General features: G+C 35.1%; 1 protein-coding gene across 9 annotated transcripts in view; it reads left to right on the top strand.

Moving 5' to 3' along the window:
• Positions 1-25,546, top strand: part of EML5 (EMAP like 5) — a 120,103-nt gene that overhangs the window by 59,918 nt on the left and 34,639 nt on the right. For 7 of the 9 annotated variants that reach the window (XR_012043041.1, XM_072864955.1, XM_072864953.1 and 4 more), the window contains exons 16-27: positions 56-149; positions 2,034-2,134; positions 4,034-4,236; positions 5,375-5,486; positions 6,495-6,622; positions 8,423-8,564; positions 10,378-10,530; positions 11,378-11,509; positions 12,555-12,643; positions 13,451-13,627; positions 14,556-14,757; positions 16,496-16,622. Coding sequence is in view for 8 of the 9 variants with exons in the window: in XM_072864955.1 (XP_072721056.1) it covers positions 56-149; positions 2,034-2,134; positions 4,034-4,236; positions 5,375-5,486; positions 6,495-6,622; positions 8,423-8,564; positions 10,378-10,530; positions 11,378-11,509; positions 12,555-12,643; positions 13,451-13,627; positions 14,556-14,757; positions 16,496-16,622 (1,660 nt within the window). In the remaining variant the exon portion in view is untranslated. Of the gene's footprint in view, positions 1-55; positions 150-2,033; positions 2,135-4,033; positions 4,237-5,374; positions 5,487-6,494; positions 6,623-8,422; positions 8,565-10,377; positions 10,531-11,377; positions 11,510-12,554; positions 12,644-13,450; positions 13,628-14,555; positions 14,758-16,495; positions 16,623-17,550; positions 17,878-25,546 lie in introns of those variants that run through there. The other 2 variants (XM_072864961.1, XM_072864956.1) reach the window with 2 other exon arrangements.

Genomic DNA, 25,546 nt, shown 5'->3' with positions numbered 1-25,546 from the left:
TATTGCAACATAATGTTATGTATCTACTCTCTTAATCATAAATTTATTTTTGTAGCGGATGGGAAACGATTGGCTTCTGTTGGAATAGATGACAATCACACTATTGTACTCTGGGATTGGAAGAAAGGAGAAAAGCTTTCAGCAGTAAGGTAGGAATTTAACTTTGTTTTAAAATTTGTACCTAGATTTACTGTCAAATGACAGTAAGCAAATTATATTCATTAAAGAATAACAGTTCCCTAATAAATTAGCAGTTTCTATCACTGAAGTGATACAGCCTATAACATTTATCACAGCCTTAAAACTTTATTCAGAAGAAAAACTGAAGCTCTGATAGAGTCAACAAGAATTATTACAGTGACAGCTCAACTGGTGAAGAAAGAAGACATAGAAGACAAAGTTTATTTACATTTATTTGATGTGTTCTGAAATAATTTCTTTAAAACTCACTCCATGCTCTTCTGTTGGCCCTCCCAGAGATGGTGATGTATGCTCTGCTTTTCAGATCTTTTTCATCAGAGGTCATGTCTTTCTTGGGATAGTAGTTTGCAGTTGTTTTCCTCAGTTCTCTTTTCTTCAAGATTCTTTCCTTTTCCTTTCTGAGTCCTGAGCAGCCTGATCTAACTTTGAAGTTAGCTGTGCTTCAAACAAGAAGTTGGACTAAATAACCCTCAAAGGTTAAATATTTTGGAAGTTTCTTTGACTCTGCACAGGTTATTTCATATATGTTTATTAAATAAAGTTTTAATCTACAAGATAGAATCTTATTTCTAATGCTGAGTAATGTTTTTGAAACCGTTGTCTTTGTTTCTAAGGATCTATTGCTTTAAATAGAGTAGTAATGTGAGTGGGTTTTTCCCCACTCTGTCTGGATTCAGCATGTATACTCTAAATATTGTTCTAGATAGGTTTGAAAGGGATTTATTATTCTCTGCAGATATAATTTAAAAAGTGTCAACTTCCTTTTTATCCATTAAGTTAATTGTTGCTCTTCAATGACATTTACTCTCATTTTCTTTTTAAACGAGCTTTGAGTTTCTTATCCATTGAGGAATGAAAATCCTGAATAGATGATATAGGTAAAGAAGAGTACTCCCTTCACAGTTGTTCATCAGAAGCCCAGTTAGTTTGGCTTCTCTGAACATACTGGTTTGGGCCCTTCATTTGTCTGCCTTTCATGTGTTTTTTTTTTTAAAATCCCCTTACTCTGTGAACCCACCAATCTCACTTAATTCTTTTTTTTTAATCAAACTTTAACCAGTTTATACTGGATTTGAAACTGGTTCATGTTTTTTATTACTAGTTCATTTAGTGGTCTGAAAATGACAGAAGGTAAAAGATAATTGCCACTCTTGAACAGGGAGCAAAAATTAGGGATTAGAGGCTCTTCTGCATTTTAAAGGAAAAAAAAATACTAGTAAGCATTTCTTTCCTTGCATAGAGAGCAAACATAGTTGAAAGCTGTTTTTCAAACTATAGGAGTGAAGCAAGGCTTTGGTTTTATAGAAGCATAATAAGAAATCTAAAACACACAACAGGTTTTAATGTTTTTAGAAACAACTGAAACTTCCATTTAAAATTGACATAGCAGCATATGTTATTCTAACAAGAAAAATAAAAAAATAAAAGGTGAGTGAGAATGGCAATTTATTTTCAAAACGAGAGACTTGTAAAGTTGTAAATCTTATTTAAACCATTAAGTTTCATTATGAGCTGCAGAGGTCTAAATGCCGTATACCTAAACTTAATGCAAATATATATTCTTTCGCAAAGAAAATGCCACCTAGTGGATTTCTGAAGTAGCAGAATTACTCACCTGCTTTTGAAAGTGAAGGTTAATGAAAGTAGAACAGGACTCAGTATGTTAGTTCTTTGGCTTTCTTCCTCCTCATAATAAATTATTGTTAATGATTTGGACGTAAATGTTAGCAAGATAGAGAAGGTATAAATTAGCAAAAAAACCCCGACCCAAAACCTATTTAAAAATAGGAATAGTTACATTTTTATTTAAAATATTTTGCTTTGCATTTCAGGGGAAGCAAAGATAAGATTTTTGTTGTTAAGATTAATCCTTATATGCCTGATAAATTGATTACAGTTGGAATTAAACACATGAAATTCTGGCGTAGAGCAGGTAAGGAAACTTTTCATAATTACAGCATTTTCTGTTACTTAAAGTATAAATATTGCATCTCTTATAGTATGTTTCATGCATTAAAGGCGAATATTTTCTCTGTATATCTCTCTGTTAGCTTTGCCCTAGCAGAAATAATGTTAATTGGCATTATGGCAGTAGTGAGAATTCTTTTTAAGATCAATTTGCCATGGAGCTAGAACTACACAAGTAGAAAGGACCCTGGATTTCCTACTGTCTGTTTTTATGCCTAATAATAACATAGCACATCTGAAAATGTTACAGAGCTTCTCTAAAATCATAGAACAGTTTTTGGAATAGGGACCTTTAGAACTTGTATGTTATAAAGAGGCACAAATATAAATAAATGTAAGGTTATAAAAATCTACATACAAAAATTCAGACAAAGTACTTGAACAGAGGATACATGTGCCAGTTGAGACCAGTTTGCCTAGATAACTCCATTGAACTTGACAATTATAAACCAAGATAAAGCAGCTTGCTTTATCTGCTTGAAAAATTTTGAAGAGTGAAAAATCCATTCCCTGATATTAGTGTGAACTTCATTGTTTCAAACCTCAAAACATATATAAAGACATATGTGCTACAGAGGACTACCTTATCTGCTAAGAATGTTCTAATTATTCTTGCAGAATTTATGCACACCAAGTCACATGAGTCCCTGATAAAGATTAATTGTAGAGAAAAGTCTGTGACAAGAAAAATGACACTAGTTTTCTCAGTTCTGGCTCCAACAGTAATTAATCAAGATTGCCTGAGAGCAACCTGTTGAAGTCTGTATAAATTGTTAATTTTAACAATTGTGCTTGCTATCTATAGAAAGAACAAAGTGTGTTAGAATATTTACTGAATGAATTACTATAAATTTTTTAGAAAGAAATCTTAACTATGATAAAAGCCTGGAGATGGTGATTTTGATTAAAGAAATGAAATTGTTTAAAACTCCTGTTTTCTCTTTGGCATTGCTCAGTCAGCAGGAATCAAATTTCTCTAATGCTACAGCTCATCTGTGTGAAACTGCAATGGCACGCTGGCAAGGCGGTCACTGTGAAACACACCTAGCAGTGTTAATGTGAGGAGTAGGAGTATCGGTGCACCTTAACAAATGCCAAGCCTCTGAAATCTGCACTAGAGCAGGTGCACTTGATGTGAGAAGTGACACCAAAGTATATACTTTTGACTAAATTTTCATCAATGCCAGCTGATGGCAGAGAGGTTCAGAGACCTTGCCTCTGTAAATACAAGAACAGTATGAAGTGCCAGATCCTGAGTGGCTTCTGTGTTATAACACATGAAGTTTCTCTGAGGATTATGAAAATATAAATCTGACTTTCTAGACAGAAGTTACTATGTGTTATACCTGTCAAAAGATTTTAGACATGGTATTTTAAACAATTTTAAAATTTGTATAGCTGTAACGTTTCTATTATCTGTGGGCCAATATAGCAAACTTCTAAAAATTAGAAATCCTCTCACTGAAAACATATCAAGAAAAGGATGGGATGTCAAGATTTAAACTTTTTTTTTTCTTTCAAGTTAATTTCATTAGGAATTTCTATGAACTGTGTGGTAGATGTTAAGTTTTTTGTTTAGATGCGAGTTTACACATGCACTTTCTCTTTGCATGTCTTTGTGGATATATGTACATATTCAAATCCAGATTCAAGTAGTAAGTTAAAAGTAAGGTGGTATTTTTTTTCCTTGAAAGATGCCAAATAGTACAAAAATTTTATTTTGTGAGAACTATTCTCATGCTCAATTTTTTGGGGAGCATGGGTGAAGCAGAAGAAAAGGACTTGTTGCTCTAGGTAAAGTTGTATAGTTTTGGGAAAATAATTCTAAGCAAACATCTGATGACATGTTTTTGGTTTGAACCAGGTGGAGGACTAATTGGGAGAAAGGGCTGCATAGGTGCATTGGGAAGAACCGATACAATGATGTGTGCAGTATATGGCTGGACTGAAGAGATGGTGTTCTCTGGAACTTCCACAGGGGATGTGTGTATTTGGAGAGATGTGTTTCTCATAAAAACTGTCAAAGCACATGATGGTCCTGTGTTCAGCATGCACGCATTGGAAAAAGTAAATAAACTGCTCATTGTTTTTTGATGTCTGGACAAAAAAGTCTATTAAGTTAGGCCTTTCCCAAACTCAGGAATCCATGGCTTTATTTCCATTACAGAAAAGCCTTGTGAGGTCCAGATTAAAAATAGTGGTTTATGCATGTTTCTAATTCGTGTTATGTAGCATGCTGTTTCTGAAACCCACTCCAGTGACATCTTATTCAGTAATTTTCATGACCAAAAGTACTTTTTGATTTTAAGTACCTTTCAAAAGTACTTTTTGATTTAAGCATCCATAAGTTTAATGGAATATGTGAGCTTCTGAGAGAGCAAGAAGATCACACTCTTACTCTTTTGTGCTGTAATTGCCATCTACTAGTAGAAGCATTCAGTCTGTAGATCACTAAGTACTCTCTCCTGATTCTTAACTTCTTTTGACTCAGGAAGGCCTTTAAGCACGTGCTTAAATGTGAATGGGTGTTACAGTTAGATTACTTCTATGTTTGAAGTTATGTATATTTTTGTGGTTTTCTAGGTTAGACCAAGTTACTCCACCTTCTAATATTTGAGTTTCAGTATAGTAGCTTTGGACAAAGCATGTGTTATTCATATTGCAAGAACTAAGTTCTCCAAAGAAAAGTACTAATAATTTCAGTGTTAAGTATACCTGTTGCTTCATTAAATAGCTGTAAATAATTTTTGAAGACAGAATGGCACAAATATGCATATATTTGAACAATTTAAACACTAATCAAATTTTTGTCAGTGGTAGTAAGTTTGGCTTGGAGTGATGAGGTGAAATGCCAAAGGGATATTGAGGCTAAATAAGAAAAACATTTCAGTATGTCAGTTAAATTATTTTTCTAGTATGGTAGAAGCTTATTGGTTAGAACTTTTAAATCCAGCTTGTGTACGTGGACTGTACAGAACTGTGCTGCCTTCGTCAGAAGGAGAATTCAATCATTTTGTTGCTCCTGATCTTTTAATCTCTAACCTCTGTAGTTCTGTGCATTACAGTGTTGTATAAAATCCATTTTCAGTATGGGCAGAGATCACTGAAAAATTAAGGAAAGATAATAATTGATTATAACTTGTGATTTTTTTATTTGTTTTTGTTTCGTTGTTGGGGGGGTTTGTTTGGTTTGGTTTTTTTCCAGGGATTTGTCACTGGAGGAAAGGATGGGGTAGTAGCTCTGTGGGACGATACCTTTGAACGTTGTCTCAAAACCTATGCCATCAAAAGGGCTGCTTTGGCCCCTGGGTCTAAAGGTAACACAGACTTTATCCTATTTTTTTACTCTATTTAAAATACTTTATTTAGAAAACTCTTTCTGTGGAATTGCTTTGCCCCATAGAAGGAAATCCACATTTGACATAACAAATATTAAAAATTATTTTTTTAAAGCTTTATTGATTCTAAATAAGTCATTTTTCTGTTGGGAGGGGAATGGTGTGTTGTAGTGTCTCTTTGCACATTTGGTGGGTGCAGATCATAATATTTACCTTATTATCTGCCTGAATTAATTGATTTAAGCTTGAGTCTCTTACCACCCAGGTGATTTTTTTTCTTTTTTTAAAGTGGCAACCAAAAAGCCTATTACATTTATAATCATGAAGTATCTTGTCTGAGCTTTTTTGTTTTGGAGGGGGAATGGAATTCAGCATTGTGTTTAGTTTTGTGAGGTATTAGTACATTTTGTGACTTAATTTTCTGTAAATGCATATGTCTTTTGAAATTATTTAAGAACATTTTCATTCCTATTATTCCTATTTCTTCCATTTATTCTTGATCTTAGGGCTGATGTACAGTTTTCCCTATTTGACATTCTGGATAGCCTTTTCTACCTCCCCCTGCCCCCTAAAATTACATTTGCTGTGTTCTAGTGTATATGGTTTGATTTTCAAAAATCATGACTCTCATATCTCACTCTCATATCTGTTTAATAAAAAGCTAGATTTGAAGGTACCATAAATGCTAGCAATATAGTAGTATACTTGATACTTCACATGCACAGTTTTTCGCTAAGATTGCCAGTGAGTCAAGCTGATTAAACTTCAGAGATACTCAGTTGAGAAGAAGGATTAGTGTCAGTTGGGTAATTGCTAAATACTCCCAAATGAATACAAGCATATAAGTTCTTCCATGCAGGAATATGTTTTTACTTGTTTACTGCTGAGTATATTTTTCTACAATGAGAATGTAACATGCATATGTGTGAAAAGTCCTCTTTAAGGCATGGTTGAGAATATCTGTCTTCTAACATTTTAACGTTCTAGGTCTCCTCTTAGAAGATAATCCTTCTATACGTGCCATATCTTTAGGACATGGTCATATTTTAGTGGGCACAAAGAATGGTGAAATATTGGAGGTGGATAAAAGTGGACCAATAACTCTGCTGGTTCAGGTACCTGTTAAATATGAGTCAAATATTCCATACGACAAACACTACTTTATTTTTCAAGTAAAGACTGTTGTGAATTAACAAGCATTTTATTTACTAATGAAGTCAGCAAGTTACTATCACTTCACAGATTTTTACTGCTAGGCTAGACCATTATGACTCTTTAATGAGCAAAACAGATCACAGAATTTCATGTACTAATTTGTTCAACAAATTCATCCTTTCAAACAGACCAAGATCATATTTCTGTTTTTTAAAAAAAAAAAAAAAGTGTGTGAAACAGTGGATCCTCCACCAAATTCCTTATTAACTTTTTTTGAGTACTAATTACTCTTACTATTTTTAAAAGTTGACTCCTTGAGGTTTATTTTTAGATTTTCTTTGTAATTATGTAAAAACCATTTCGGTTTTCTTTGCCATACTAAACAGACTGTACTTCTTAAGCCTGACTACAAAACAGATATTTTACATTGTATCATCATATGATTTTCTTTCATACTTAAATAAAAATCTGTGAATCTCTAATTCACACTTCTGAGTGGCCAATGCAATATGTAAAGAACTAGATTTTTTTAAAGAATATATTAGAACCTAAGGTAAAGAAAAAATCTAGATCACAGAATCATAGAATAGATTGGGTTGGAAGGGACCTTTACAGGTCATCTAGTCCAACCCCCTTGCAGTGAGCAGGGACATCTTCACCTAGATCAGGTTGCTCAGAGCCCCGTCCAACCTGATCTTCTTGAATGTTTCCAGGGATGGGGCATCTGCCACCTCTCTGGGAAACCTGTGCCAGTGTTTCACCACCCTCATTGTAAAAAATTTCTTCCTTGTATCTAGTCTAAATCTACCCTCTTTTAGCTTAAAACCATTACCCCTTGTCCTGTTGCAACAGGCCCTACTGAAAAGTTTGTCCCCATCTTCCTTATAGCCCCCCTTTAAGTACTGAAAGGCCACAATAAGGTCTTTGCAGAGCCTTCTCTTCTCCAGGCTGAACAACCCCAGCTCTCAGCCTTCCCTCATAGGAGAGGTGTTCCATCCCTCTGATCATTTTTGTGTCCCTCCTCTGGACCTGCTCCAACAAGCCCATGTCTTTCCTGCGCTGAGGACTCCAGAGCTGGATACAGTACTCCAGGTGGGGTCTCACCAGAGCAGAGTAGAGGGGCAGAATCACCTCCCTCGACCTTCCGGCCATGCTTGTTTTGATGCAGCCCAGGATGCGATTGGTTTTCTGACCTGCGAGTGCACATTGCTGGGTCATGTCTGGCTTTTTATCCACTGGTACCCTCAAGTCCTCCTCCACAGGGCTGCTCTCAATCCCTTCATCCCCAAGCCTGTATTGATACTGGATGTTGTCCTGACCCAGGTGCAGGACCTTGCACTTGGCCTTGTTCAACCTCATGAGATTCACATGGGCCCACTTCTCGAGCTTGTCCAGGTCCCTCTGGATGGCATCCCGTCCCTCAGGAGTGTCAACTGCACCACTCAGCTTGGTGTCATCTGCAAACTTGCTGAGGGTGCACTTGATCCCACTATCTATGTCATTGAAATAGATGCGTGTGAGGATTATTTCTCAGGGAAAAGTTTTCTCTAGTACTAATTACTATAATTTGCACTTTCACTGTAAGTAGCAGGGTGAGATTTTTTTCAGGTGTTCTATGTTTCTGTTCACATATTTCTTTATTGTCCTTTAAAGATATGCATGTTCTCTCTCTAGTTTTTTTTTTTTAAAACTTCCTTAAATGTATTGTTTCATATTTCAGTTTAAAATACAAAGTCATCTGATTCATTGTGTTTTTTCAGGGTCACATGGAGGGGGAAGTTTGGGGTCTAGCTACTCATCCTCATTTACCTATTTGTGCCACTGTAAGTGATGACAAAACGTTAAGAATATGGGATTTATCTCCCAGCCATTGTATGTTAGCTGTTCGCAAACTGAAGAAGGGTAAGATGCTTAGTATGAAAAAATATTTACCTGAATTCAGTTGACATTTACTAGCATTATGAATCTTTCAAAAGCAAGACTGAATAAGTTCCTTTCTTTGCTCAAATTATTTTATCGATGCTATGTTCACGTTATGTAGCCCTTAAGCTAATGAATCTGTATGAAAGATTTCTATGTAATACTGTTCTAAGATTATTTGCAATTGTAACATATTTAAGTCGGTGAATTTACAATAAAAGTTAAGCCAATTACATAAATCTGCCATGTTGCTTATAGTATTGCAAGCAATTTTGAACAGTGGAGGACATTGAATCTAGAAATTTTTGGAAGAAATCTTAGAAGTAATGTTGCATTTCTCTTCTTTGTGAATGTCAGAAGAATCTGGAATGTCAAGGAAAGGCAACAGTCATAAAATTCTTACTCGTATACTATATAACTAAATTCTATTTTGACAGATGGAAAATCTGTTGTAAGTGACATCGTATAAGGAGACTTTTTTAGGATTACACCAGACTGGCCTTAACAAGCTTTTAATGATAGATATGCTTTGCTAGACAAAGGAATAAAATAGGCTTTATCTGTTTGGCTTTCAGTGAAGCATTTTGATCCAAACCTTATAGGAAGCTTAGTTGAAGATTATTTTGATTGATAAAGTAAATGTAAGAAGAGTCATGAGCTGGCACAAGCAGGGATTAAACAAAAAAGTTTCAAGTTGGTGAAGTCTGCTCAAGTATTAAAGCTGATATTTCTTAATATTTTAAGAGTAGTTTTGGCAGAAAAATAAGGACTGTGATGACTTAATTTGCTGATGAGACACATTTTGAGTTGCTTTGGCAATCTTAAAAAGCACCTGTGTACTGTACAGAAAGAGCTGGATACTTCTGCACACTGTAGTAATGGAAATGAGATAATATTTGGTAATTTAAAAAGGCAAGACTCGATGACTGTAAGAAAAAGATTGGTGTAGCTGAAGAGTAACTGAGGAGCAGAGGGCTTAGGATGTTCTAGCTGATCACAGGATGACAATTACGTGTGATAGTGAGGTATTTTTCCCAGGACATATTGAAGTAGTCATGTACTTTATAAGAGACTAATCAGAATATTTTTGGTGTACACTTCTCATCTGTGTTCAGCTGAACAAAGTTAAACTGAAAGTTGAGTATGGAGAAAGAGGAGCTACAGGATAATGAATGAGAAGCTTTGTGGTGGAGTCAGCTAAATAAAGGATTACTGTGTACAAGTTAATCAGAGGAACAAATAGTGGGGAAAAATATTTCCGCTAATGGAAAATTCTGACATGGAAACAAGTCTATATAAGCTAACCATAAATAAATTTAGATTGGAAATTAAACTGTTTTTCAAATGAAATTTGACATGTTTATTAAAAGGATTATATGACATAGTGACCATGATAGCAAATGACTGGATTCTGTGAGTCCAGAAGGTCTTTTCCAGCTGTGTTCTCCTTACCAGAGCAAATGGTAACAAACAACTGGCGCCAGATACTAAGAAGGAGCAAATTAAAAATATATAGACAACAGTGATTAATCTGAATTACTAATGTAGAACATATGTCAATTAATATGCAAATAAATGTAGTCTAAGATGCTGGGGTTGTGTACTTGTCGATTTGCCAATAGCTTCTGTGTGCTGTCGCAGAGGTAGAGCTTGGAAATGATCCTGGCAGCATCTAAAAAATTTCATTAGACCATGTACTATAAGAATAGCTTTCCTTTACTACTGGAAAAATAAACCTAAAAGAGGGATTATGCACTGTAAATGTACCTGAATGCCATTTCTGTATTCCTCATAGGAGGTAGATGTTGCTGCTTTTCTCCTGATGGAAAAGCATTAGCTGTTGGTCTCAACGACGGAAGTTTTTTGATAGTTAATGCGGATACCCTGGAGGATCTAGTCTCTTTCCAGCACAGGAAAGATGTTATTTCAGAGATCCGATTTTCTCCTGGTAAGTGATTTAAAATGAAGATTTTTATATCAAGGTTGTTCAAGCAAGCTTTATAACCTTTAAAACATAAAAGATGTAGAGATTTGTAGTACTCTTTTACATGTAACAAATAAGTTAGCAAGGCTAATATTAACATTTTGAAAAATATTAGGTGTGAAGTCCTGTGTTGCTCATTTAAGGATGAGATTGTTGGAATAGGTTTGCTCATAGTAACCTCCTGAATGCAACAGTCAATTTGAAGTCATGAACATCCAGCAGCCTCTCTAGGTCCCTAGGGTTACACTTTATGAGCTGCATAAGTTTGGCTCTTCACTGAGGTTACTGTTAGCTAATGAGAATACTTGAAACTGATGTGTCAGAAAGTTCTAGCGTTGTCTTTTTTCTTCTTTTGCCCCTACAGTGCTTAGCACTCCCAGTGAGGCTAGTTTTTTTCAAACAGTACAGCTCTTATTTAGGAACTCAAATGTATGGCCTAAACTAATAAGACTACTTCAGTGAAAATACTCTTCTGTAGGAGAAATTTGATGCAAATTACTGATTCCAGTTCTCATGCAACATTACTTTCTGGTTGCCTAAGCCTTACCACTTTCTGAGTGCAATAAATGTTTAAAATTTCATCAAATGTTTTTTATTGTTTGAAGATGTAATGATGTCATGGTTGTATATGTCATACTGATTTTGATTATGTGGTATGGACATTAGTCTGTCGGGTACTATGTATAAATTAGCAAGCTCATTTCAAAGAAGTGTGAGTTGCATATAGCTAAATTCCAGAATGTACTTGTGTTTAATATACAGAGCACTACAATTTTTGAAAATGTCTTGTGTTTCTGCTGATGTGTTTTAGGGGCTGGGAAGTACTTAGCTGTGGCATCCTGTGACAACTTCGTAGATATTTACAATGTAATGAGCAGTAAACGAGTAGGAATCTGCAAGGGAGCCTCCAGCTACATCACACACATGGACTGGGACGTAAGAGGTAAGTAGCATTCATTCTAAAAATCTACTGCAAGATTGATTACATTATAGACTAAATACTATACATCTACAGTATGAATTTATGGTATCACTTACAGATTTGTTTCTTTAGTTTCTGAATATGCTCACAGCATCTGAATAAATATAAAAACATAATTTTTACTACTATTTATGTATTTAGAAGTTGTGCAATTTGGAGTAAAATAAATTGTCTCTGTAGATTGGTTTGGTTTTTGGTTTTGTTTTGTTTTTTTTATCTTCTGTGTTTATTGTTTGACTTCTACTTCTTGAATAATGTACTGCATAATGCAGTTGCATCTGTAGCTCAGGAATATGTATCCTTGTTGTCAAAAATAGCAGAAAGACTGGATTTCCTGTCTTTCTGGGTCTTAATACGTGATTAATTTAAATATTAACTTTAGTCCTGTTTCATACAAAAACAAGGCAGTGCAGTTGTGCAATCTGTTAGTTCCTGCTCTTATTCCTCTACATAATGACTTTTGAAACAGTCCAATTTAATTTGAAGGAGGGTTATAAGTTAGCTTCTTCTGAGATTTTTTAAAACAGGAAGAGGACAGAAACATTAATGAGAATTTCCCTCAGAAAAGAAGTAGTATAAAGGCAAGCAGAATTCAGCTGCTTGGAAGCAGCCATTGGCCAGGCAGCATATGTACTTCTCAGTCCCAAGAGTGCATGCATACTGGTCAGCCAGTTGTCACAAACAAGCTCTGAATTAGACCCAGTACATTTTGTGTACTATCTGATGGGACAACCACAAACAGGAGAGGAGTGATGCATTATTACAGTTTTCAAAGAGAGGAGGGAAGACTGTGAATCTAAGGGGTCAAAGGACTCAGATCTTCAGAAGCCCATACTTCCAGATCCACTGTTTATATATGCAACTTTTTCCAATGGAAACAAATAATTTGTGTAATGCTGTTAGCAACAAAAATTTTGAAGTAACCCTTTTTTTTTTTTTTTTTTTTTTTTGGTAAAATGGAATCTTCTGTTTAATGTTAATATACAATATGTAATATGTTTTATAGGGAAGCTCTTGCAAGTCAACACTGGTGCTAAAGAGCAGTTGTTTTTTGAAGCTCCTCGTGGGAAAAAACAGACAATTCCTAGTTTGGAGGTGAGGAAATAGACTGCCTTCTTAACTTGTTTGCAAATTAGAGTTATGATACAACCACCTATACCACATAAGAGCGAGTGATGTGTAAACTATAATTTTAACTGGTCTGTTGAAAAAGCTTCTGTTTAGGCATTTGCTGTCCTTCATCCTTTTTTGCAGCCTGTTCAATTAGATAATGTAACCAGAATGATAAAATACATAGAGGATATCACATCTGTCTCTTCTGTTAAGAAATGGACATTTGGTGACTTACTCATGAAAATCTCACAGGACTTCTGTATGCCTCTTTTGGTACCTAAACACCTTTGAAAACCTATTGCAGATTACTTAGCCCTAACCTTGCTGTGGAAGACCTCAATTCTCTCTTTACATAACAATGCAACATAGTATACATAATATACATAGGCAAGTGTAGTATATTGTAGCTATAATACTGATTTGTTTTCTCAGACATAGAGCAGTGTCATAGGGCAGAGAGTGAAAATGGATAATTTTCAAATAGTATTTTCTATGAGATTGAAAGGCAGTGTTGAAAAAAATAATTTGTTTTCTCTAGCCTGGAAGGGCAGGTAAGGTCAAATTTTTTTAAATACTTCTAGATGTTTTGGAACTGGAAGTTAATAGAGGTAAAATTAAGGATCTCGAATGAAATCCTGAATAGTCAGAAAATAAATGGTTAACACGTTAAAAATATTATCTTTTAGATGTGATGTATCTTTCAGTGCAAGGACTTTTTCTTGAAATCAGATATGGAAGAAAACTGCCTGGGAAGAAGCATGCTCTGTCTCAAACAAGTTGTTTTTGTAGGTAGAAAAGATTGGCTGGGCATCATGGACAAGTGTTTTGGGCTCTTGCTGTGAAGGAATCTGGCCAATAATTGGTGAAGTCACAGATGTAACTGCTTCATGCCTCACTAGTGATAGTAAAGTATTAGCCACAGGAGATGATTTTGGATTTGTGAAACTGTTTCGATACCCTGCTAAAGTAAGTAATTTTCAACTGTTCACGGAGAAGATTGATTAATAAAACTGCCTTTTCAAAACTGTAAAAATTCATCACTCAGAACAAAATAGTGCTTTTATACTTTTGTCCTTATGAACAAATAAAGCATTCAATATTACACTGCAATTCGCAGTGCATTAAACTTTTAGTCAGTAAGAATGACCATTCCAGGTCAGACTAAAGAGCCATCTCCTGTAGTGTCCTATCGCTGACAGTGGCAAATGCATAGGAAAAACGGTAAGAATGGGAATGGGACAGGCACTGTCTAATAATATCTTAGGCATTAATATCCTCAGTGTGGTTTTTATCACTGATGTTTTTAGCCCCTTAAGCTCTTGTTTTAGAAGACATGGACACTTCTTCCTCACGTTCATTTCACTCATGATTTTATAGACCTTCATTCTGTCCAACCTCAGTCATTTTTCTCTAAGATGAAGAGCTTTAATATTATTTAATCACGCATCATAGAAAAGCCATTCCAGAAGCAATTATATATTTAGTGCTCTTCTAGAACCTTTCTAGTTTTCCTGTATATTTATCAGTAAATATGTCTTCAATTTTGAATATTTTGTCATGCTAGGGATAGTAACAGTGCACAAGTATTGACTCAGAATATTCTGTGTACATTTTATTCTTAATCTGTTAGATTATTTTCTCTCTTAGGAAAAATAATCCAGTGTTTATTGCTGGAATCTGTTTATAAACAAATTCTTGCATGCTTGCTATGGAAATACCGTTAACATTTCATGAAGTTGCTATAGGAGAGGAACTTGGCAAATCATATGAATACAAAACAGCTGAAGCATAAACCGTAAAGAAGTTAAGAACCTGTTGTGCACTGGCAACTCATTTCAGTTTTATCTAGCAGCCTGGTTAAATTTGATCTGTGCCTTTTCTTCTCCCTTCTTAGGGAAAGTTTGGAAAATTTAAGAGATATGTTGCTCACAGTACCCATGTAACAAATGTCCGTTGGACCTATGACGACAGTTTGTTGGTCACTGTTGGAGGAGCAGACACTTCTTTAATGCTGTGGACTTATGAGATGGAAGGACATCGAGATAGCAGGCAGTGTGACAGTGAAGAGTCTGATCTAGATTCTGAAGAAGATGGAGGTCAGTAATAATTTATAAAACTAGCTGGATTATGCTATCTCAAGAAGACTCTATTAATGGAAAACTGCTAATTTAGAAATAATCAAGTTTTATTATATGTATTTATATGATTGTTTTAATCTTAAATAGTGAAGACACTTCAAAAACTTTAAAATTTCTTTTGGGGGAAAGGACTGATAAACTGTTGTGAAGAAAATGATAATGAAGTGTTTGACTTACTGCTTTGAGTCAGAGTATATAAAAAGACTCTTGACATCTTTTAAATGAAAAAATATTGAGTGCCAATTATAGGTAACTTCAAAAATCTATATAGAAAAACACATTCATCACAGTTTAGATTTGGGCACTAATTCTAACGGAATGATGTTGAAATCTGTATAACGTGAAATCATAGTTACCTTGATGTTATAGCATTTGTTTCCATAACATGAAAGCATAGTAGACTGAGATAGACTGATGTTCATATCTGGAACAATCTATTGCAAGATCATAATATCAATAGTTATAAAGTGTTAATTACATTTTGTAGAATTAACTTCTGTTGGGTTTGCCATACTTAATGTTTTTCTTTTCATGTTAAAATTCCAAGGGTTCATGAGCCTCCAAACTTGTTCTCTCTGCTCCCAAGTGCAATTTTTCCTCCTTGTCAATTCCTCAGTCTTCAAGCATTTTTAAACTATCACTGCTACTCTTTAAATAATTTTGTGTAATAAATTAACTTCAGTTTTCACTGAAATCTGCTAAATGAACAAAGAGACACTTTAAATATTAGAGGCATATTAAACATTCATTGGAGAAGAATTTTTATGCACTGTCTTTCTGCTTAAAAATATTGAAGACTACATCTGCAAAGTAATTTAATTGCTTGCAGGGGGACTTGGCCAACTTTACCTTTCTGAATCAAAAATTGCAATCTTCAGAGTCTTTGTTGAGCTTCTGCCTGTGACCTGTTAGCACATCTTTGCCCAATAACCTTCCCTAGGCTCTGGTGCTTTACACAGAACCCTCTTAAGCTGTGTGTTCAAAAATACTCTAAAAGAAAGAGAGGTCTGCTAAGCTTTAGAAGAAAAGACATTGACATCTTTTTCCACAAAAGTTTATCTTCACCAGGTCCTGTTAATTTCAGTTAGAGTTAAGAACTATTCATAAAGTTGGCATTAGTAGTCTCGATCTTTGAAAAAAATGGAGGGTAAGTAACAACCCTGTCACTGCTTAGCCTTTTTGCCATGTTTACTATAGTACTATATTTTACTATAGTACGTTTACTATAGTAAACATCATCTTGATGTGCCTGACTGTCCCTAAGCAGTCACCTGCTTAGGAACCCTGTGCAGACCTATAGATTCCATTCTAATGGATGGATCCTGAAACTGAGAACAACCTGGCGCTAAATCTTCCAGAACTTAACAGCAGGTGCCATGCAGCGAGGTCCTTTGTTAGTGAGCCTGAGTTAAGGCCAACCAAGCAGAAATGGGGTAGCTTTGAATGTCCCTTGAATTTTTGTTAATCATTTTTTCCACAAAGATACTGTAGATAATTTTTTTCTTAGAATGTCTTTTATTAACAATGTTCATTATTCCCAGCTACTTTCTTTCTGTTGTGTATTTATGTTACTAATAATACATGGTATAATTGTTCTTGTAGTCCAGTACATTGTTGAAAGCTGCACAAATTATGATTTATTTTTTTTTTCTGGTATCTTATTTTGTTTTGATACTGTTCACTCTGATTTTGTTAGGTTATGACAGCGATGTGACAAGGGAAAATGAAATTAATTACACCATCAAAGCCTTATCAACAAACATTAGACCAATGTTTGGAATTAAGCCTCATCTGCAACAAAAGGAGCCAACCTTAGATGAAAGGTAATTGCTAAGTTACAATTCTAGTCAAGAAAGCAATCTGAAAAGATGATTAATAGTAAAACATAATTATATTAGAATATATATATGTCTTAAAAGGGTATGTGTAAAAAGAGTGGAAATATTTGTTTGGAGAAAAAAAAAAGTGAGAAAAGTCTTGCCTGAGGACTAGGCTGTATCTCTTTTTCAGAGAGCGCAAAAGACTACAAATGATGTATGTATTTTATTATGTTTGGGGAGTTTCTTGACATAACCGAGCTATTTGCTGGTGTTTGATAATATGTTCTTTTTGAAACTTGAATACCGAGTGGTATCTAGTGATGGCATTATAGGCATGAAGCTGTACAATTGTTTTATTGAAAGACAGCTCACAATTTTTTGTTTTTGCCAACAAACTAATCTAATTCAGCTGTAATTTCTCCTTGCATTTTTTCTGTCTCCGGATAACTTTTACCTTTCTTTGAAAAATTCTGTCCAGTGGTTCTGCAGTTTCTATTAATGAGTCTTGGAAAATGAAGTTGATTGCTTTCCAGTGTTAGTTGTATTGCTTGGTTCACTATCGTATGCTTTAGAAGAGAAGGGGACGGGGAGAAGAGTAAAAAAAGACCAGCAGGTAAAGTAGATGTGAAATAAGAAAAAGAATTTATAACCACTAGAACATAATCTGTTGTAGAATCTGTAAGTGAGCACAGGACCCTGAAAGTTGTTTGTTGTCAGCAAAATTGATGTGGACAGTGTATGTGAGAGAAAAGAAAAGAGGGATTCCTAACATGATACAGTGGTGATTGAGGAACGCTAGTGTTGAGGAGAGGGAAGTGAGGAAAACGCAACACAGTACAATTAGGAGTAAGGATATAGAGAAATGGCAGATTGGAAACTTCCTGCAGGAATGTGAGGAGTTCTGTTATAGTGCACATTCCTCTTTCCACAGTGAAGCTGACAAATCTGTGATGCCCTTGTTGAGAAATGCAACCTGCCGTTTGTGGGAGTTTTGGTGTCATCTTCTGTTTTCAAGTTGTGTTGCTGAAGGAGGGAATGGATGCCTGTATATAAAGCTGTGGCTCCCTGTCTTGCATTTAAAATGAAAAATGGTCTTTTTGTTTATTAATTAGATGTATTTGATGTGGAAATCAAAAAGAAATAACGTGTATGGCATCAACATTTTGGATTTATATTTACTCTTGTTAGTGAAAGCTGTGATAAAAGGTGTTTTGTTTTTTTTTAAATGAAATTGTAAACTGCTTGTATTTCTTTCAATAATTGTTTCTGGAAGCTGAATGAGTTGTGTTTTTCCAGTTTCAAATAAAATATTAAATACAATTAATTCTGTAGTAAGGTAACTAGGTTCTGATCCAAAATGCATGGAAGTTCCTGAAAGGATTCCATTGTCTGCATTGTTTGAAAGTTTGGGGCCCTAAAACTTCAAAGAAAAGTTTTTGTGAAGAATAAAAACAGAATATGGTTACTGTATGCATTTTAACTTCTGTTCTGCTGAAGTTAATATTGTGTAAGATTGGTAAATATTTTAGTAAGTCTACTTTCATATATACTAATTTTTATTTTATTTTTATTTCCCTTTCCTTTTGCTTCCTATGAAGGCAGGGGGTAGTGAGGTAAGTTCTTTTACACAAAGTCCAGGATCAAACACATTTTAATAACTTAAGCTGCTTGGGAAAGTAGTTATTCTTTGCAATAGAAGTGAAGGCTTTGACTCTTTACTATTAAATAGTAGCTTGTTAAGGGTTAGAAAAAGGATAAGGGACAAAGAATAAGCCCAGTTCTCAGTCTGAATAGACATGAGTGGGTGCTAAATAGAGTATTTGGGAGGAGGTGATCAAATCTCATCCTCTTTTCCTCAGTGCTTTGGGGTGGCTAAGGAACAGCTTGACTTAAGTAACCATAGTCAGGTAGCCTAACTGCTTGTGGACTTCCGTAAGACTGTATCACAGTGTTGGTGCAGAGGTCCAACATGGCATAAAAAGTGCAAGGAGCATGTTGCAGAGATGCCTGAAGTGGCTATACGAGCAGTATCACTATGTCTGCACCACTGTGTTGGAGCTAATAAAGCTTCAGGGACAAGAGGAGTGTTATTGACTTGGCTGCAGCATTTTACCAATGCACCTATGCTACTTAAGGATCTGAGCTGCTAGGTCCACATAGGATTAATATGATATGCAGGGTCACTAGCTTAGATGCCTGCATTAGTTAATGAGTTTTTGCACATACTCCATTTAGAATATATGCATACTCAAAAACATGCTCTTACGTTTGTAGCACAACAAATCCTTAGGCTGTAGGCCACCCTTCAGACTTGTAGACTGAGCTGCCAGGACACTTGGACCTACACTGGTTAAGAAAGGAGAACTCCTCTCATACCTACCTGGACCCTGTTTCCACAATGAAACCACGTCCCTGTGGTAACAGATGATAGAATTGTGTTAATCTCTGTGTATCCTTCTGCACACAACTTGACATAATCAAGAAAGCCACTGTCTTCATCTAAATTTTAGATCGTACCACTAACAACCTTTATCAAATTAATTCTGTTTTTAGGCTTTTAAAAAATGTGTATCTGTAAAGTCAGTGTTTCTGTATAAGTTATACAGAGCATGTATAACTTATACAGACTTTTCTTCTGTGTGTGTTTGTTTACAGGGTACTTGGGTGTACTGCTCAGAGTGTGGGTAGTGCATCTGTGGCATTCCATGTTATGTGTGGGCTTGTTATATTGACTGCCAAACATTAGAAGAGATAGGTTTCTTGTAGTAACACTTTAATGGAATCGATGTATTCTCAGGATCACAGGTGCACACCAGTGTAGAATGCACCTCTGAGAATGTCTTTCAAGTAATTTTGGCTTTGTGTGTAAAGGAGATTCCTTATCAGAAAGTATCTGAACCTCTTTTACTATTGAGTGTAGGAAGAGTTCACTTCTCTGTGGGAGAAGATGGAAATAAATACTACCAGATAATTGAACTCTAAGGTTATGTATAATGACTTTAAAGACCATACCAAAAATGTAGTTACTACTTACCTGTACTTGACAGCTGAAGTGGAATTCATAAACACTAGCTGAGTAGTGAAGTTGCCTCTATATAGAAGGAATATGATTTTTAGTATCCAGAGTATTAAATGAGATAAACAATAGGAGAACACTAAAGGAAGAACCATACCTGAAATCTCATCTGTTTCCTACTTCCCACAAAAGCGCATCTGCAAGGCCAGGAGTTGTAGTCCGAGACAGGGGCCTGGATAGAGACCAGAAATTACTCAACTGGGTACCAAAAATTGATTCACTAGAATTATTTTGATTCTAATATTATTAGAAAGGTTAAGTTGATCTCACCTTTTATGTTATAAGTAGTAGGATGATGTAGGAAATCAGAGTTTTAGGCCATTTAGTCTATCAAAAATTCAAATACACATCACCAGGTGGGTCAAAACAGTGTCACTCGTTTTTGCTAAAGCTCTGCAGAAAGGAATGAAAGAATCCCTAGGGTCAGAAAGGGAGAATAAGCAAAAGATGCTGCAAAACACTGTAGTCTGGTGGGTAGGTAACTTCTCTGTGAAGTATGGAACATGGGATTCTGCTTTTGGTGTAGCATAATTATTTTCTTCCAGAGACCCTTAATTGAAAATGTAAATGCAATTCCCAGAACATGAATCTGAACAAAGGATTATTTTTGCTCTCCAACAGAGGTAGTGCCCTGTTCTCGGTTTTCTGGTTTTGCTCATAAATTACTTTTTTTCTTTGCAGTAGCAGAAGTTAAAAAAGAAATTTGTTTTCCCCTTCACAACAGCAGTTTTACTAGTAGTGGATATTTCTGTGTCTTAATCATTTTTATGGCTAACACATTAACTTGAGATGTGAGTTGCATCAACTCATACTTCTAGGCAGCACTACCTTTATTTTTTCCTTCAGGACAAACATTATTTTCCTTGCTTTTTCTGGGACTTTTTTTTTTTGGTAACAATCTTACCTAAGCAATTCAGTATTTGAAAGAAAATAAATAAGGTAAATATTTTTGAAGCCTTAAATGTTTAGGTCTGTTTTATCTACTGCTTGAGACAGTTGAAGAAGAAAACAATGCATGTTGTAAAGAAGGATTTAGAGATGAATGGAAGAAAGTTTGCTGCACACCAAGCTCCAACTTTCAGGTATAACCATTTGCAGTTTTGCATAGTTCCCATAATTAAAAAGCAACTGGATTAGTGGGGTCTAGTACTAGAGAGCACGCATGACCAGAAAATGCAAGCTATAAAAGAATACAGCTGGCAGTAAGTCATTCTAATGTGGCCCACTGATGCTGAGAGTGAAGGGAGATGGTAGCATGGCAGTGGTAGTGTTCAGTCTTTGTTTTGGGACAGTAAGGAGAAATTTAAATGGAAGACCTACAAGATTGTATTAGCTTCAGAGCTGTTTCAGCTTGCTTTCGGTTGTGTATTTGAAAACCATTATTTTTATTTGCTCTTGTAGGTTCCCGTACAAGTATTTTCATTTTATTGGAAGTTTTGAAATTAAAAAGGTTGCATAGGGACTTTCTTTCCAAGTCTTAAATCAGCATTACTTCATTACATAACATAATGATTTGAAAAAATCGGCAGACAGTTGTCTAGAGTTAATAAGTCTGAATGTTATTTTTAGCTTTCTCTTAGAAGTTAGTGGGACAGGTATTTTTTGAAAATAAGAGATACTAGTGCTAAAGTGTAAAAGTTGATATGCTGAATAGAAATATGTTGAAGCCTTACATTTCAGGCACTTTTTTTGAAAAACTTACGGATGCTAGAACTCAAGATTTCATTCAGATTCAGTTGGTTTACGGTCTGCTTGCAGTGTAGTTTAAGGCCACCTCTACTAATGATATGCCATTCTGTAGTAGTAAAATTACCATAATAGATCATTGACATTGGAATACATATTTTAACTTCTATTGAAAACACAAAATGTCATTGGCTGTGAGGCAGCACTTATGTCTAGAATTTGAATTATTTATAATTTCTGAATAATAATACTAAAAGATAATATTTTTATGTGAAAAGATGTCTACTGTGTCTCTAATGTGGTTGTGTAATATCTTTATGGATATTCAGCAGCACAAAATAAATTTGAGAACTGTTTCTATCCTTTACTGAAAGTTTTTTCCTAGTATATTTTTGTGCTCAGAAGAAAAATCCATCATGGACAGTTAATTTTGAAAACATTTCTGGCTCAGCTACTCCCTGAACTGCAAATCACTGGAGATTATCACTCCATTCTTATTCTGTTCTTATACTCCCTGAAGTGTTCAGTATTTGTCACTGTCAAAGGGAGGATGCTGTGATTAATGTACCTTAGATAAGAACGGCTGTACCAAGAGATCTCAAAACTAAACCACCAGGAATTCTGGTTTAATTTGTCACCATCAATTTACCATTTACCTTACAAAGATTTGCAAGCAACTAAAACCTCTGAAAGAGTTTGTCTCTCATAGTTGTCACTATCCTGTTTTCTTAATACATATTATTACTCGGTTCATGTGCTGAGATCTCTTGTATGGAAAGATCCCAGTGTTTTATATATTTTGAAAATTCTTTAGATGCTCTGCATCCACTCCCAGATGCAATTCAGAAACAGGCATTGTGGCAAAATTGCTTCTGAAAGTTTTTTTTTTTTTTTTTTTGGTCTTGAGGATTTTTTTTGTGTGTAGAAGGACATATGCAAAAATACATAACCTATTTTAGATGGAAGACTTGGAAGTAAGTAGTTTACTTTCAAGGGGATAAGAGAGGGAGGAAGCTACTGAAATGAGGTTTCCTGTATCTGAACCTCACAATTATCACCTTGTAATTGCCACTGAAATTCAGAGAATTTATACGAACATCTTCCATATGTTTTGGATAAATGGATGGAATGCAATTAGATTTTTCTGCTTGCCAGTGTAGTGACTTGTGATATGAATGTAAATAGCACAAATTCCAAAGTTCTTTTTGTAGAAAATCAGCTTTATCCTCTCCTTTCGCTCTGTCAACTTGTGTGATTTGGGAGAGGGGAGAAGCCAGGAATCAAAGTGAAAAATTGTAGCAAGGGACTTTCTATTAGCAGCTTCTTCCCTCTCTCTGTTCACCCTGTTTGCAGAATAAATTAGATTACAGGAAAGTTTCAATTCAGTTTTTTCTTTTAACAGTTTTGGAAAGAAAGCAGGGGTTTTTGAAGCTAACCTTTCTGTGAATCAGTTTCTGCACATTGGAATGTACATTAGTGCAGAGCGTTAATCTTGAGATTGAAAACCCTGAGATTTCTGGATATTTCATTCTTCACAAGCAAGAATTTCATTATCGTTAGTTACTTGTATTACTGTGTCTCTGAGCACTAGTGATAGACTAGAAATTATGGAAAGAAATGATCTCCCTTTGCCAGTTTGAGGTAATTATTTTTTCCTCCCAAAGCTGAGCTAACTCATGTCCTTTGAGGAAATCAAAAAGCCAATTACCAAACTATCAAGGTTTACCAATTCATCTCCAGTTTTGAATGCAAGGAAAAAAACCTATTCATTTTGCAACTAAAATAATCAGATATGACCAGGAAAGAAATGTCTAGAGGAATGATTGCATGGCCCAGTGATGAGGGTTGCAAGATTTGTATTTGGGTTATGATCTGTGTAGACTGATTTTATCAATAGAACCTAAGAAGTTATGTGAACAATATGCATTTATCGAACACCTCAAGAAAAGGATAACTGAAACACAGGCATATTGCTAGATAGGTTGAATACAGCTCTAAATAAGTATTTCAGTATGAAATTGATGTATTTCAGTATTTCAGTGATGAAGACAGCACAAAAGCCTTTTATGAAATCTGACTTGTAGTAATTAGGCATCCTATCATATCTCCATATATGTAAATATTTACCAGCTAATAATTAGATGTGTCATATATGGTCCATGTGGAAAATCTTGTTCCATACTTAAATCATGAGATTGAAAACGTAGAATTGGAGAGTAAAGAATTGAAACTGCCAAATGAAAGCTAAAAATTTTTCTCTGACTATGTGACTGTTTGGTTCAGTGTACTCAGGAAAATTGTAAGAGAAAACTGTGCTCCATTCTTGGAGAAACTCTCATTTCCCCTGCATAGTGCTTATTCTGAAAAATATCTGAAGGTATTTGAATTCTGTAGTCCTTGAAGAATTGCATGTTATTGACTGTAAAACCTGGTCAAGATGCATTTGAATTTTATTGGGAGAAAAGATTTAGCTGTTTCCTGTATGAAGAAATAGTGCATCAGTCTTGCATTGCAGAATAAAGTTGGAACTAATTAGAAGAGATTCAGTAAAACATGTTATTTTCACTAGGGGGGGTGGGAAATCTATTTGTAGGTTGGTAACACTGTTTTCTTAATTTTCTGGAATGTTTTCCCTAACAGATGAGAGAGAACTCACTTTTTTTTGTTTCGCCTATAAGTGAAAAGGACTGATAACTAGTGTCTTTGCTGCAGTGGAATTGCTTGGTGGTTCTTAAAAGAAAAGCAAATCAAAACAAAGAAAGCATATCTGCTAATCAGACTAATGCAAACTGCCCATGCATAGTACAGATATTAGGAAATAATCTGTACATGCCCATATATTCTGATGGTTAATAATGATTTTTTGCTAGTCGAAGTATAGGAGTATGCATCATATGTGACTGAAAAAAACCCCATCCAGTGCAACAAATTTGTGAAACAGATGCCCAGATATCTTCAGTCAACATAAACTGAATTAAATAACCATGAAAAAACTCAGTATATATCAGCAGTGCTCAGTACCCCACACATTTTGACTAGCTGAGATAATTGTATTTTAGTGTAACTGAATGTGTTTTTATGAGTGAACTTGAACATCTGTCTTGAATAGTGAGTTGACTGTTTATCAGCTCATTTCGGGAAGTTAAACCTGCAAAACCTTCCTTTGGTAATTCAGGTGTTGTGTTTGCCAACTCTTTAAACACTTGATATATTTCAGAGGTTTTTGGGTCTGTGTCTGCTTTCTTTCTCTGTTTGCAGTAGGAGTCATTCTTAAGACTTATATTCTTATGCCAGCATTTTTCATAATTCCTGTTTAAGTGAATGGGAGTTTTCTGTACAAACAATAGATTTACATAACCTATGAAGTTGTGAATAATCCCCTTGTTGTAAAAAGAGGTAAACAAACCAGAAAGTCAATAATAATTCTTTCTATGAATAATTCACTGACAACTAGCTTTCAGCAAAACTTGTATAAGTAATGCTTTTCTCTTTCCCACCTGCTGCTGAAAAGAGGTTCCAGGTAATGCTTTTATTTTGCTATCTAGTCCATATTTTACTGTCATCTCCCATTATCCCTAAAAAGCCATCTGTCATGTTGGGTGCTATATCATGCACCTATCACTCTTCAGAATATTGCTGTATTACAAATTTTAAATTTACGTATCTTCGTTGTAGTTCTGTTCCATACAATATGCTAGATACTTATTTACCTACCAATATAAAATTAACTACAAGGACCATTAAATGTGCCTATGTTTTACAAATAATATTTTTCAATAATATTTATTAAAATATAGAGATTAGCACTCTCTCCAGTCCCTAGTGGACAGCTATCCACCTTAAAGGTGGATTGTTTTACATTTGATGGGACAGTCTCACCTGAGATGTCAAGGTGTACATGTTGCTAAATTATTTAAGTAGTAGGTTACCTATATCCATATTGGTGCATACAAAATGGCACTTACTACTCATAGGACATATGAAAATAATTACGACTAATCCTTGTCAAAAAGCAATAGTTTAAAAAATACCAGGTTTCATTATCTTCTAATGGAAATCAGACCTCTGAAGTTTCACAAGTGACTCTGAGTGAATGGAAGGAACTCCTTCTTACTTTTAAAATCAATTCTCTACTTCATGCTTTCCAACACCTTTTGAGGAGGGC

Source organism: Ciconia boyciana, chromosome 6 (genome assembly GCF_034638445.1).
Source record: "Ciconia boyciana chromosome 6, ASM3463844v1, whole genome shotgun sequence".
Taxonomy (NCBI): domain Eukaryota; kingdom Metazoa; phylum Chordata; class Aves; order Ciconiiformes; family Ciconiidae; genus Ciconia; species Ciconia boyciana.
The sequence above is the reverse complement of the archived record's forward strand: the minus strand, read 5'-3'. Positions and strand labels throughout refer to the sequence as shown.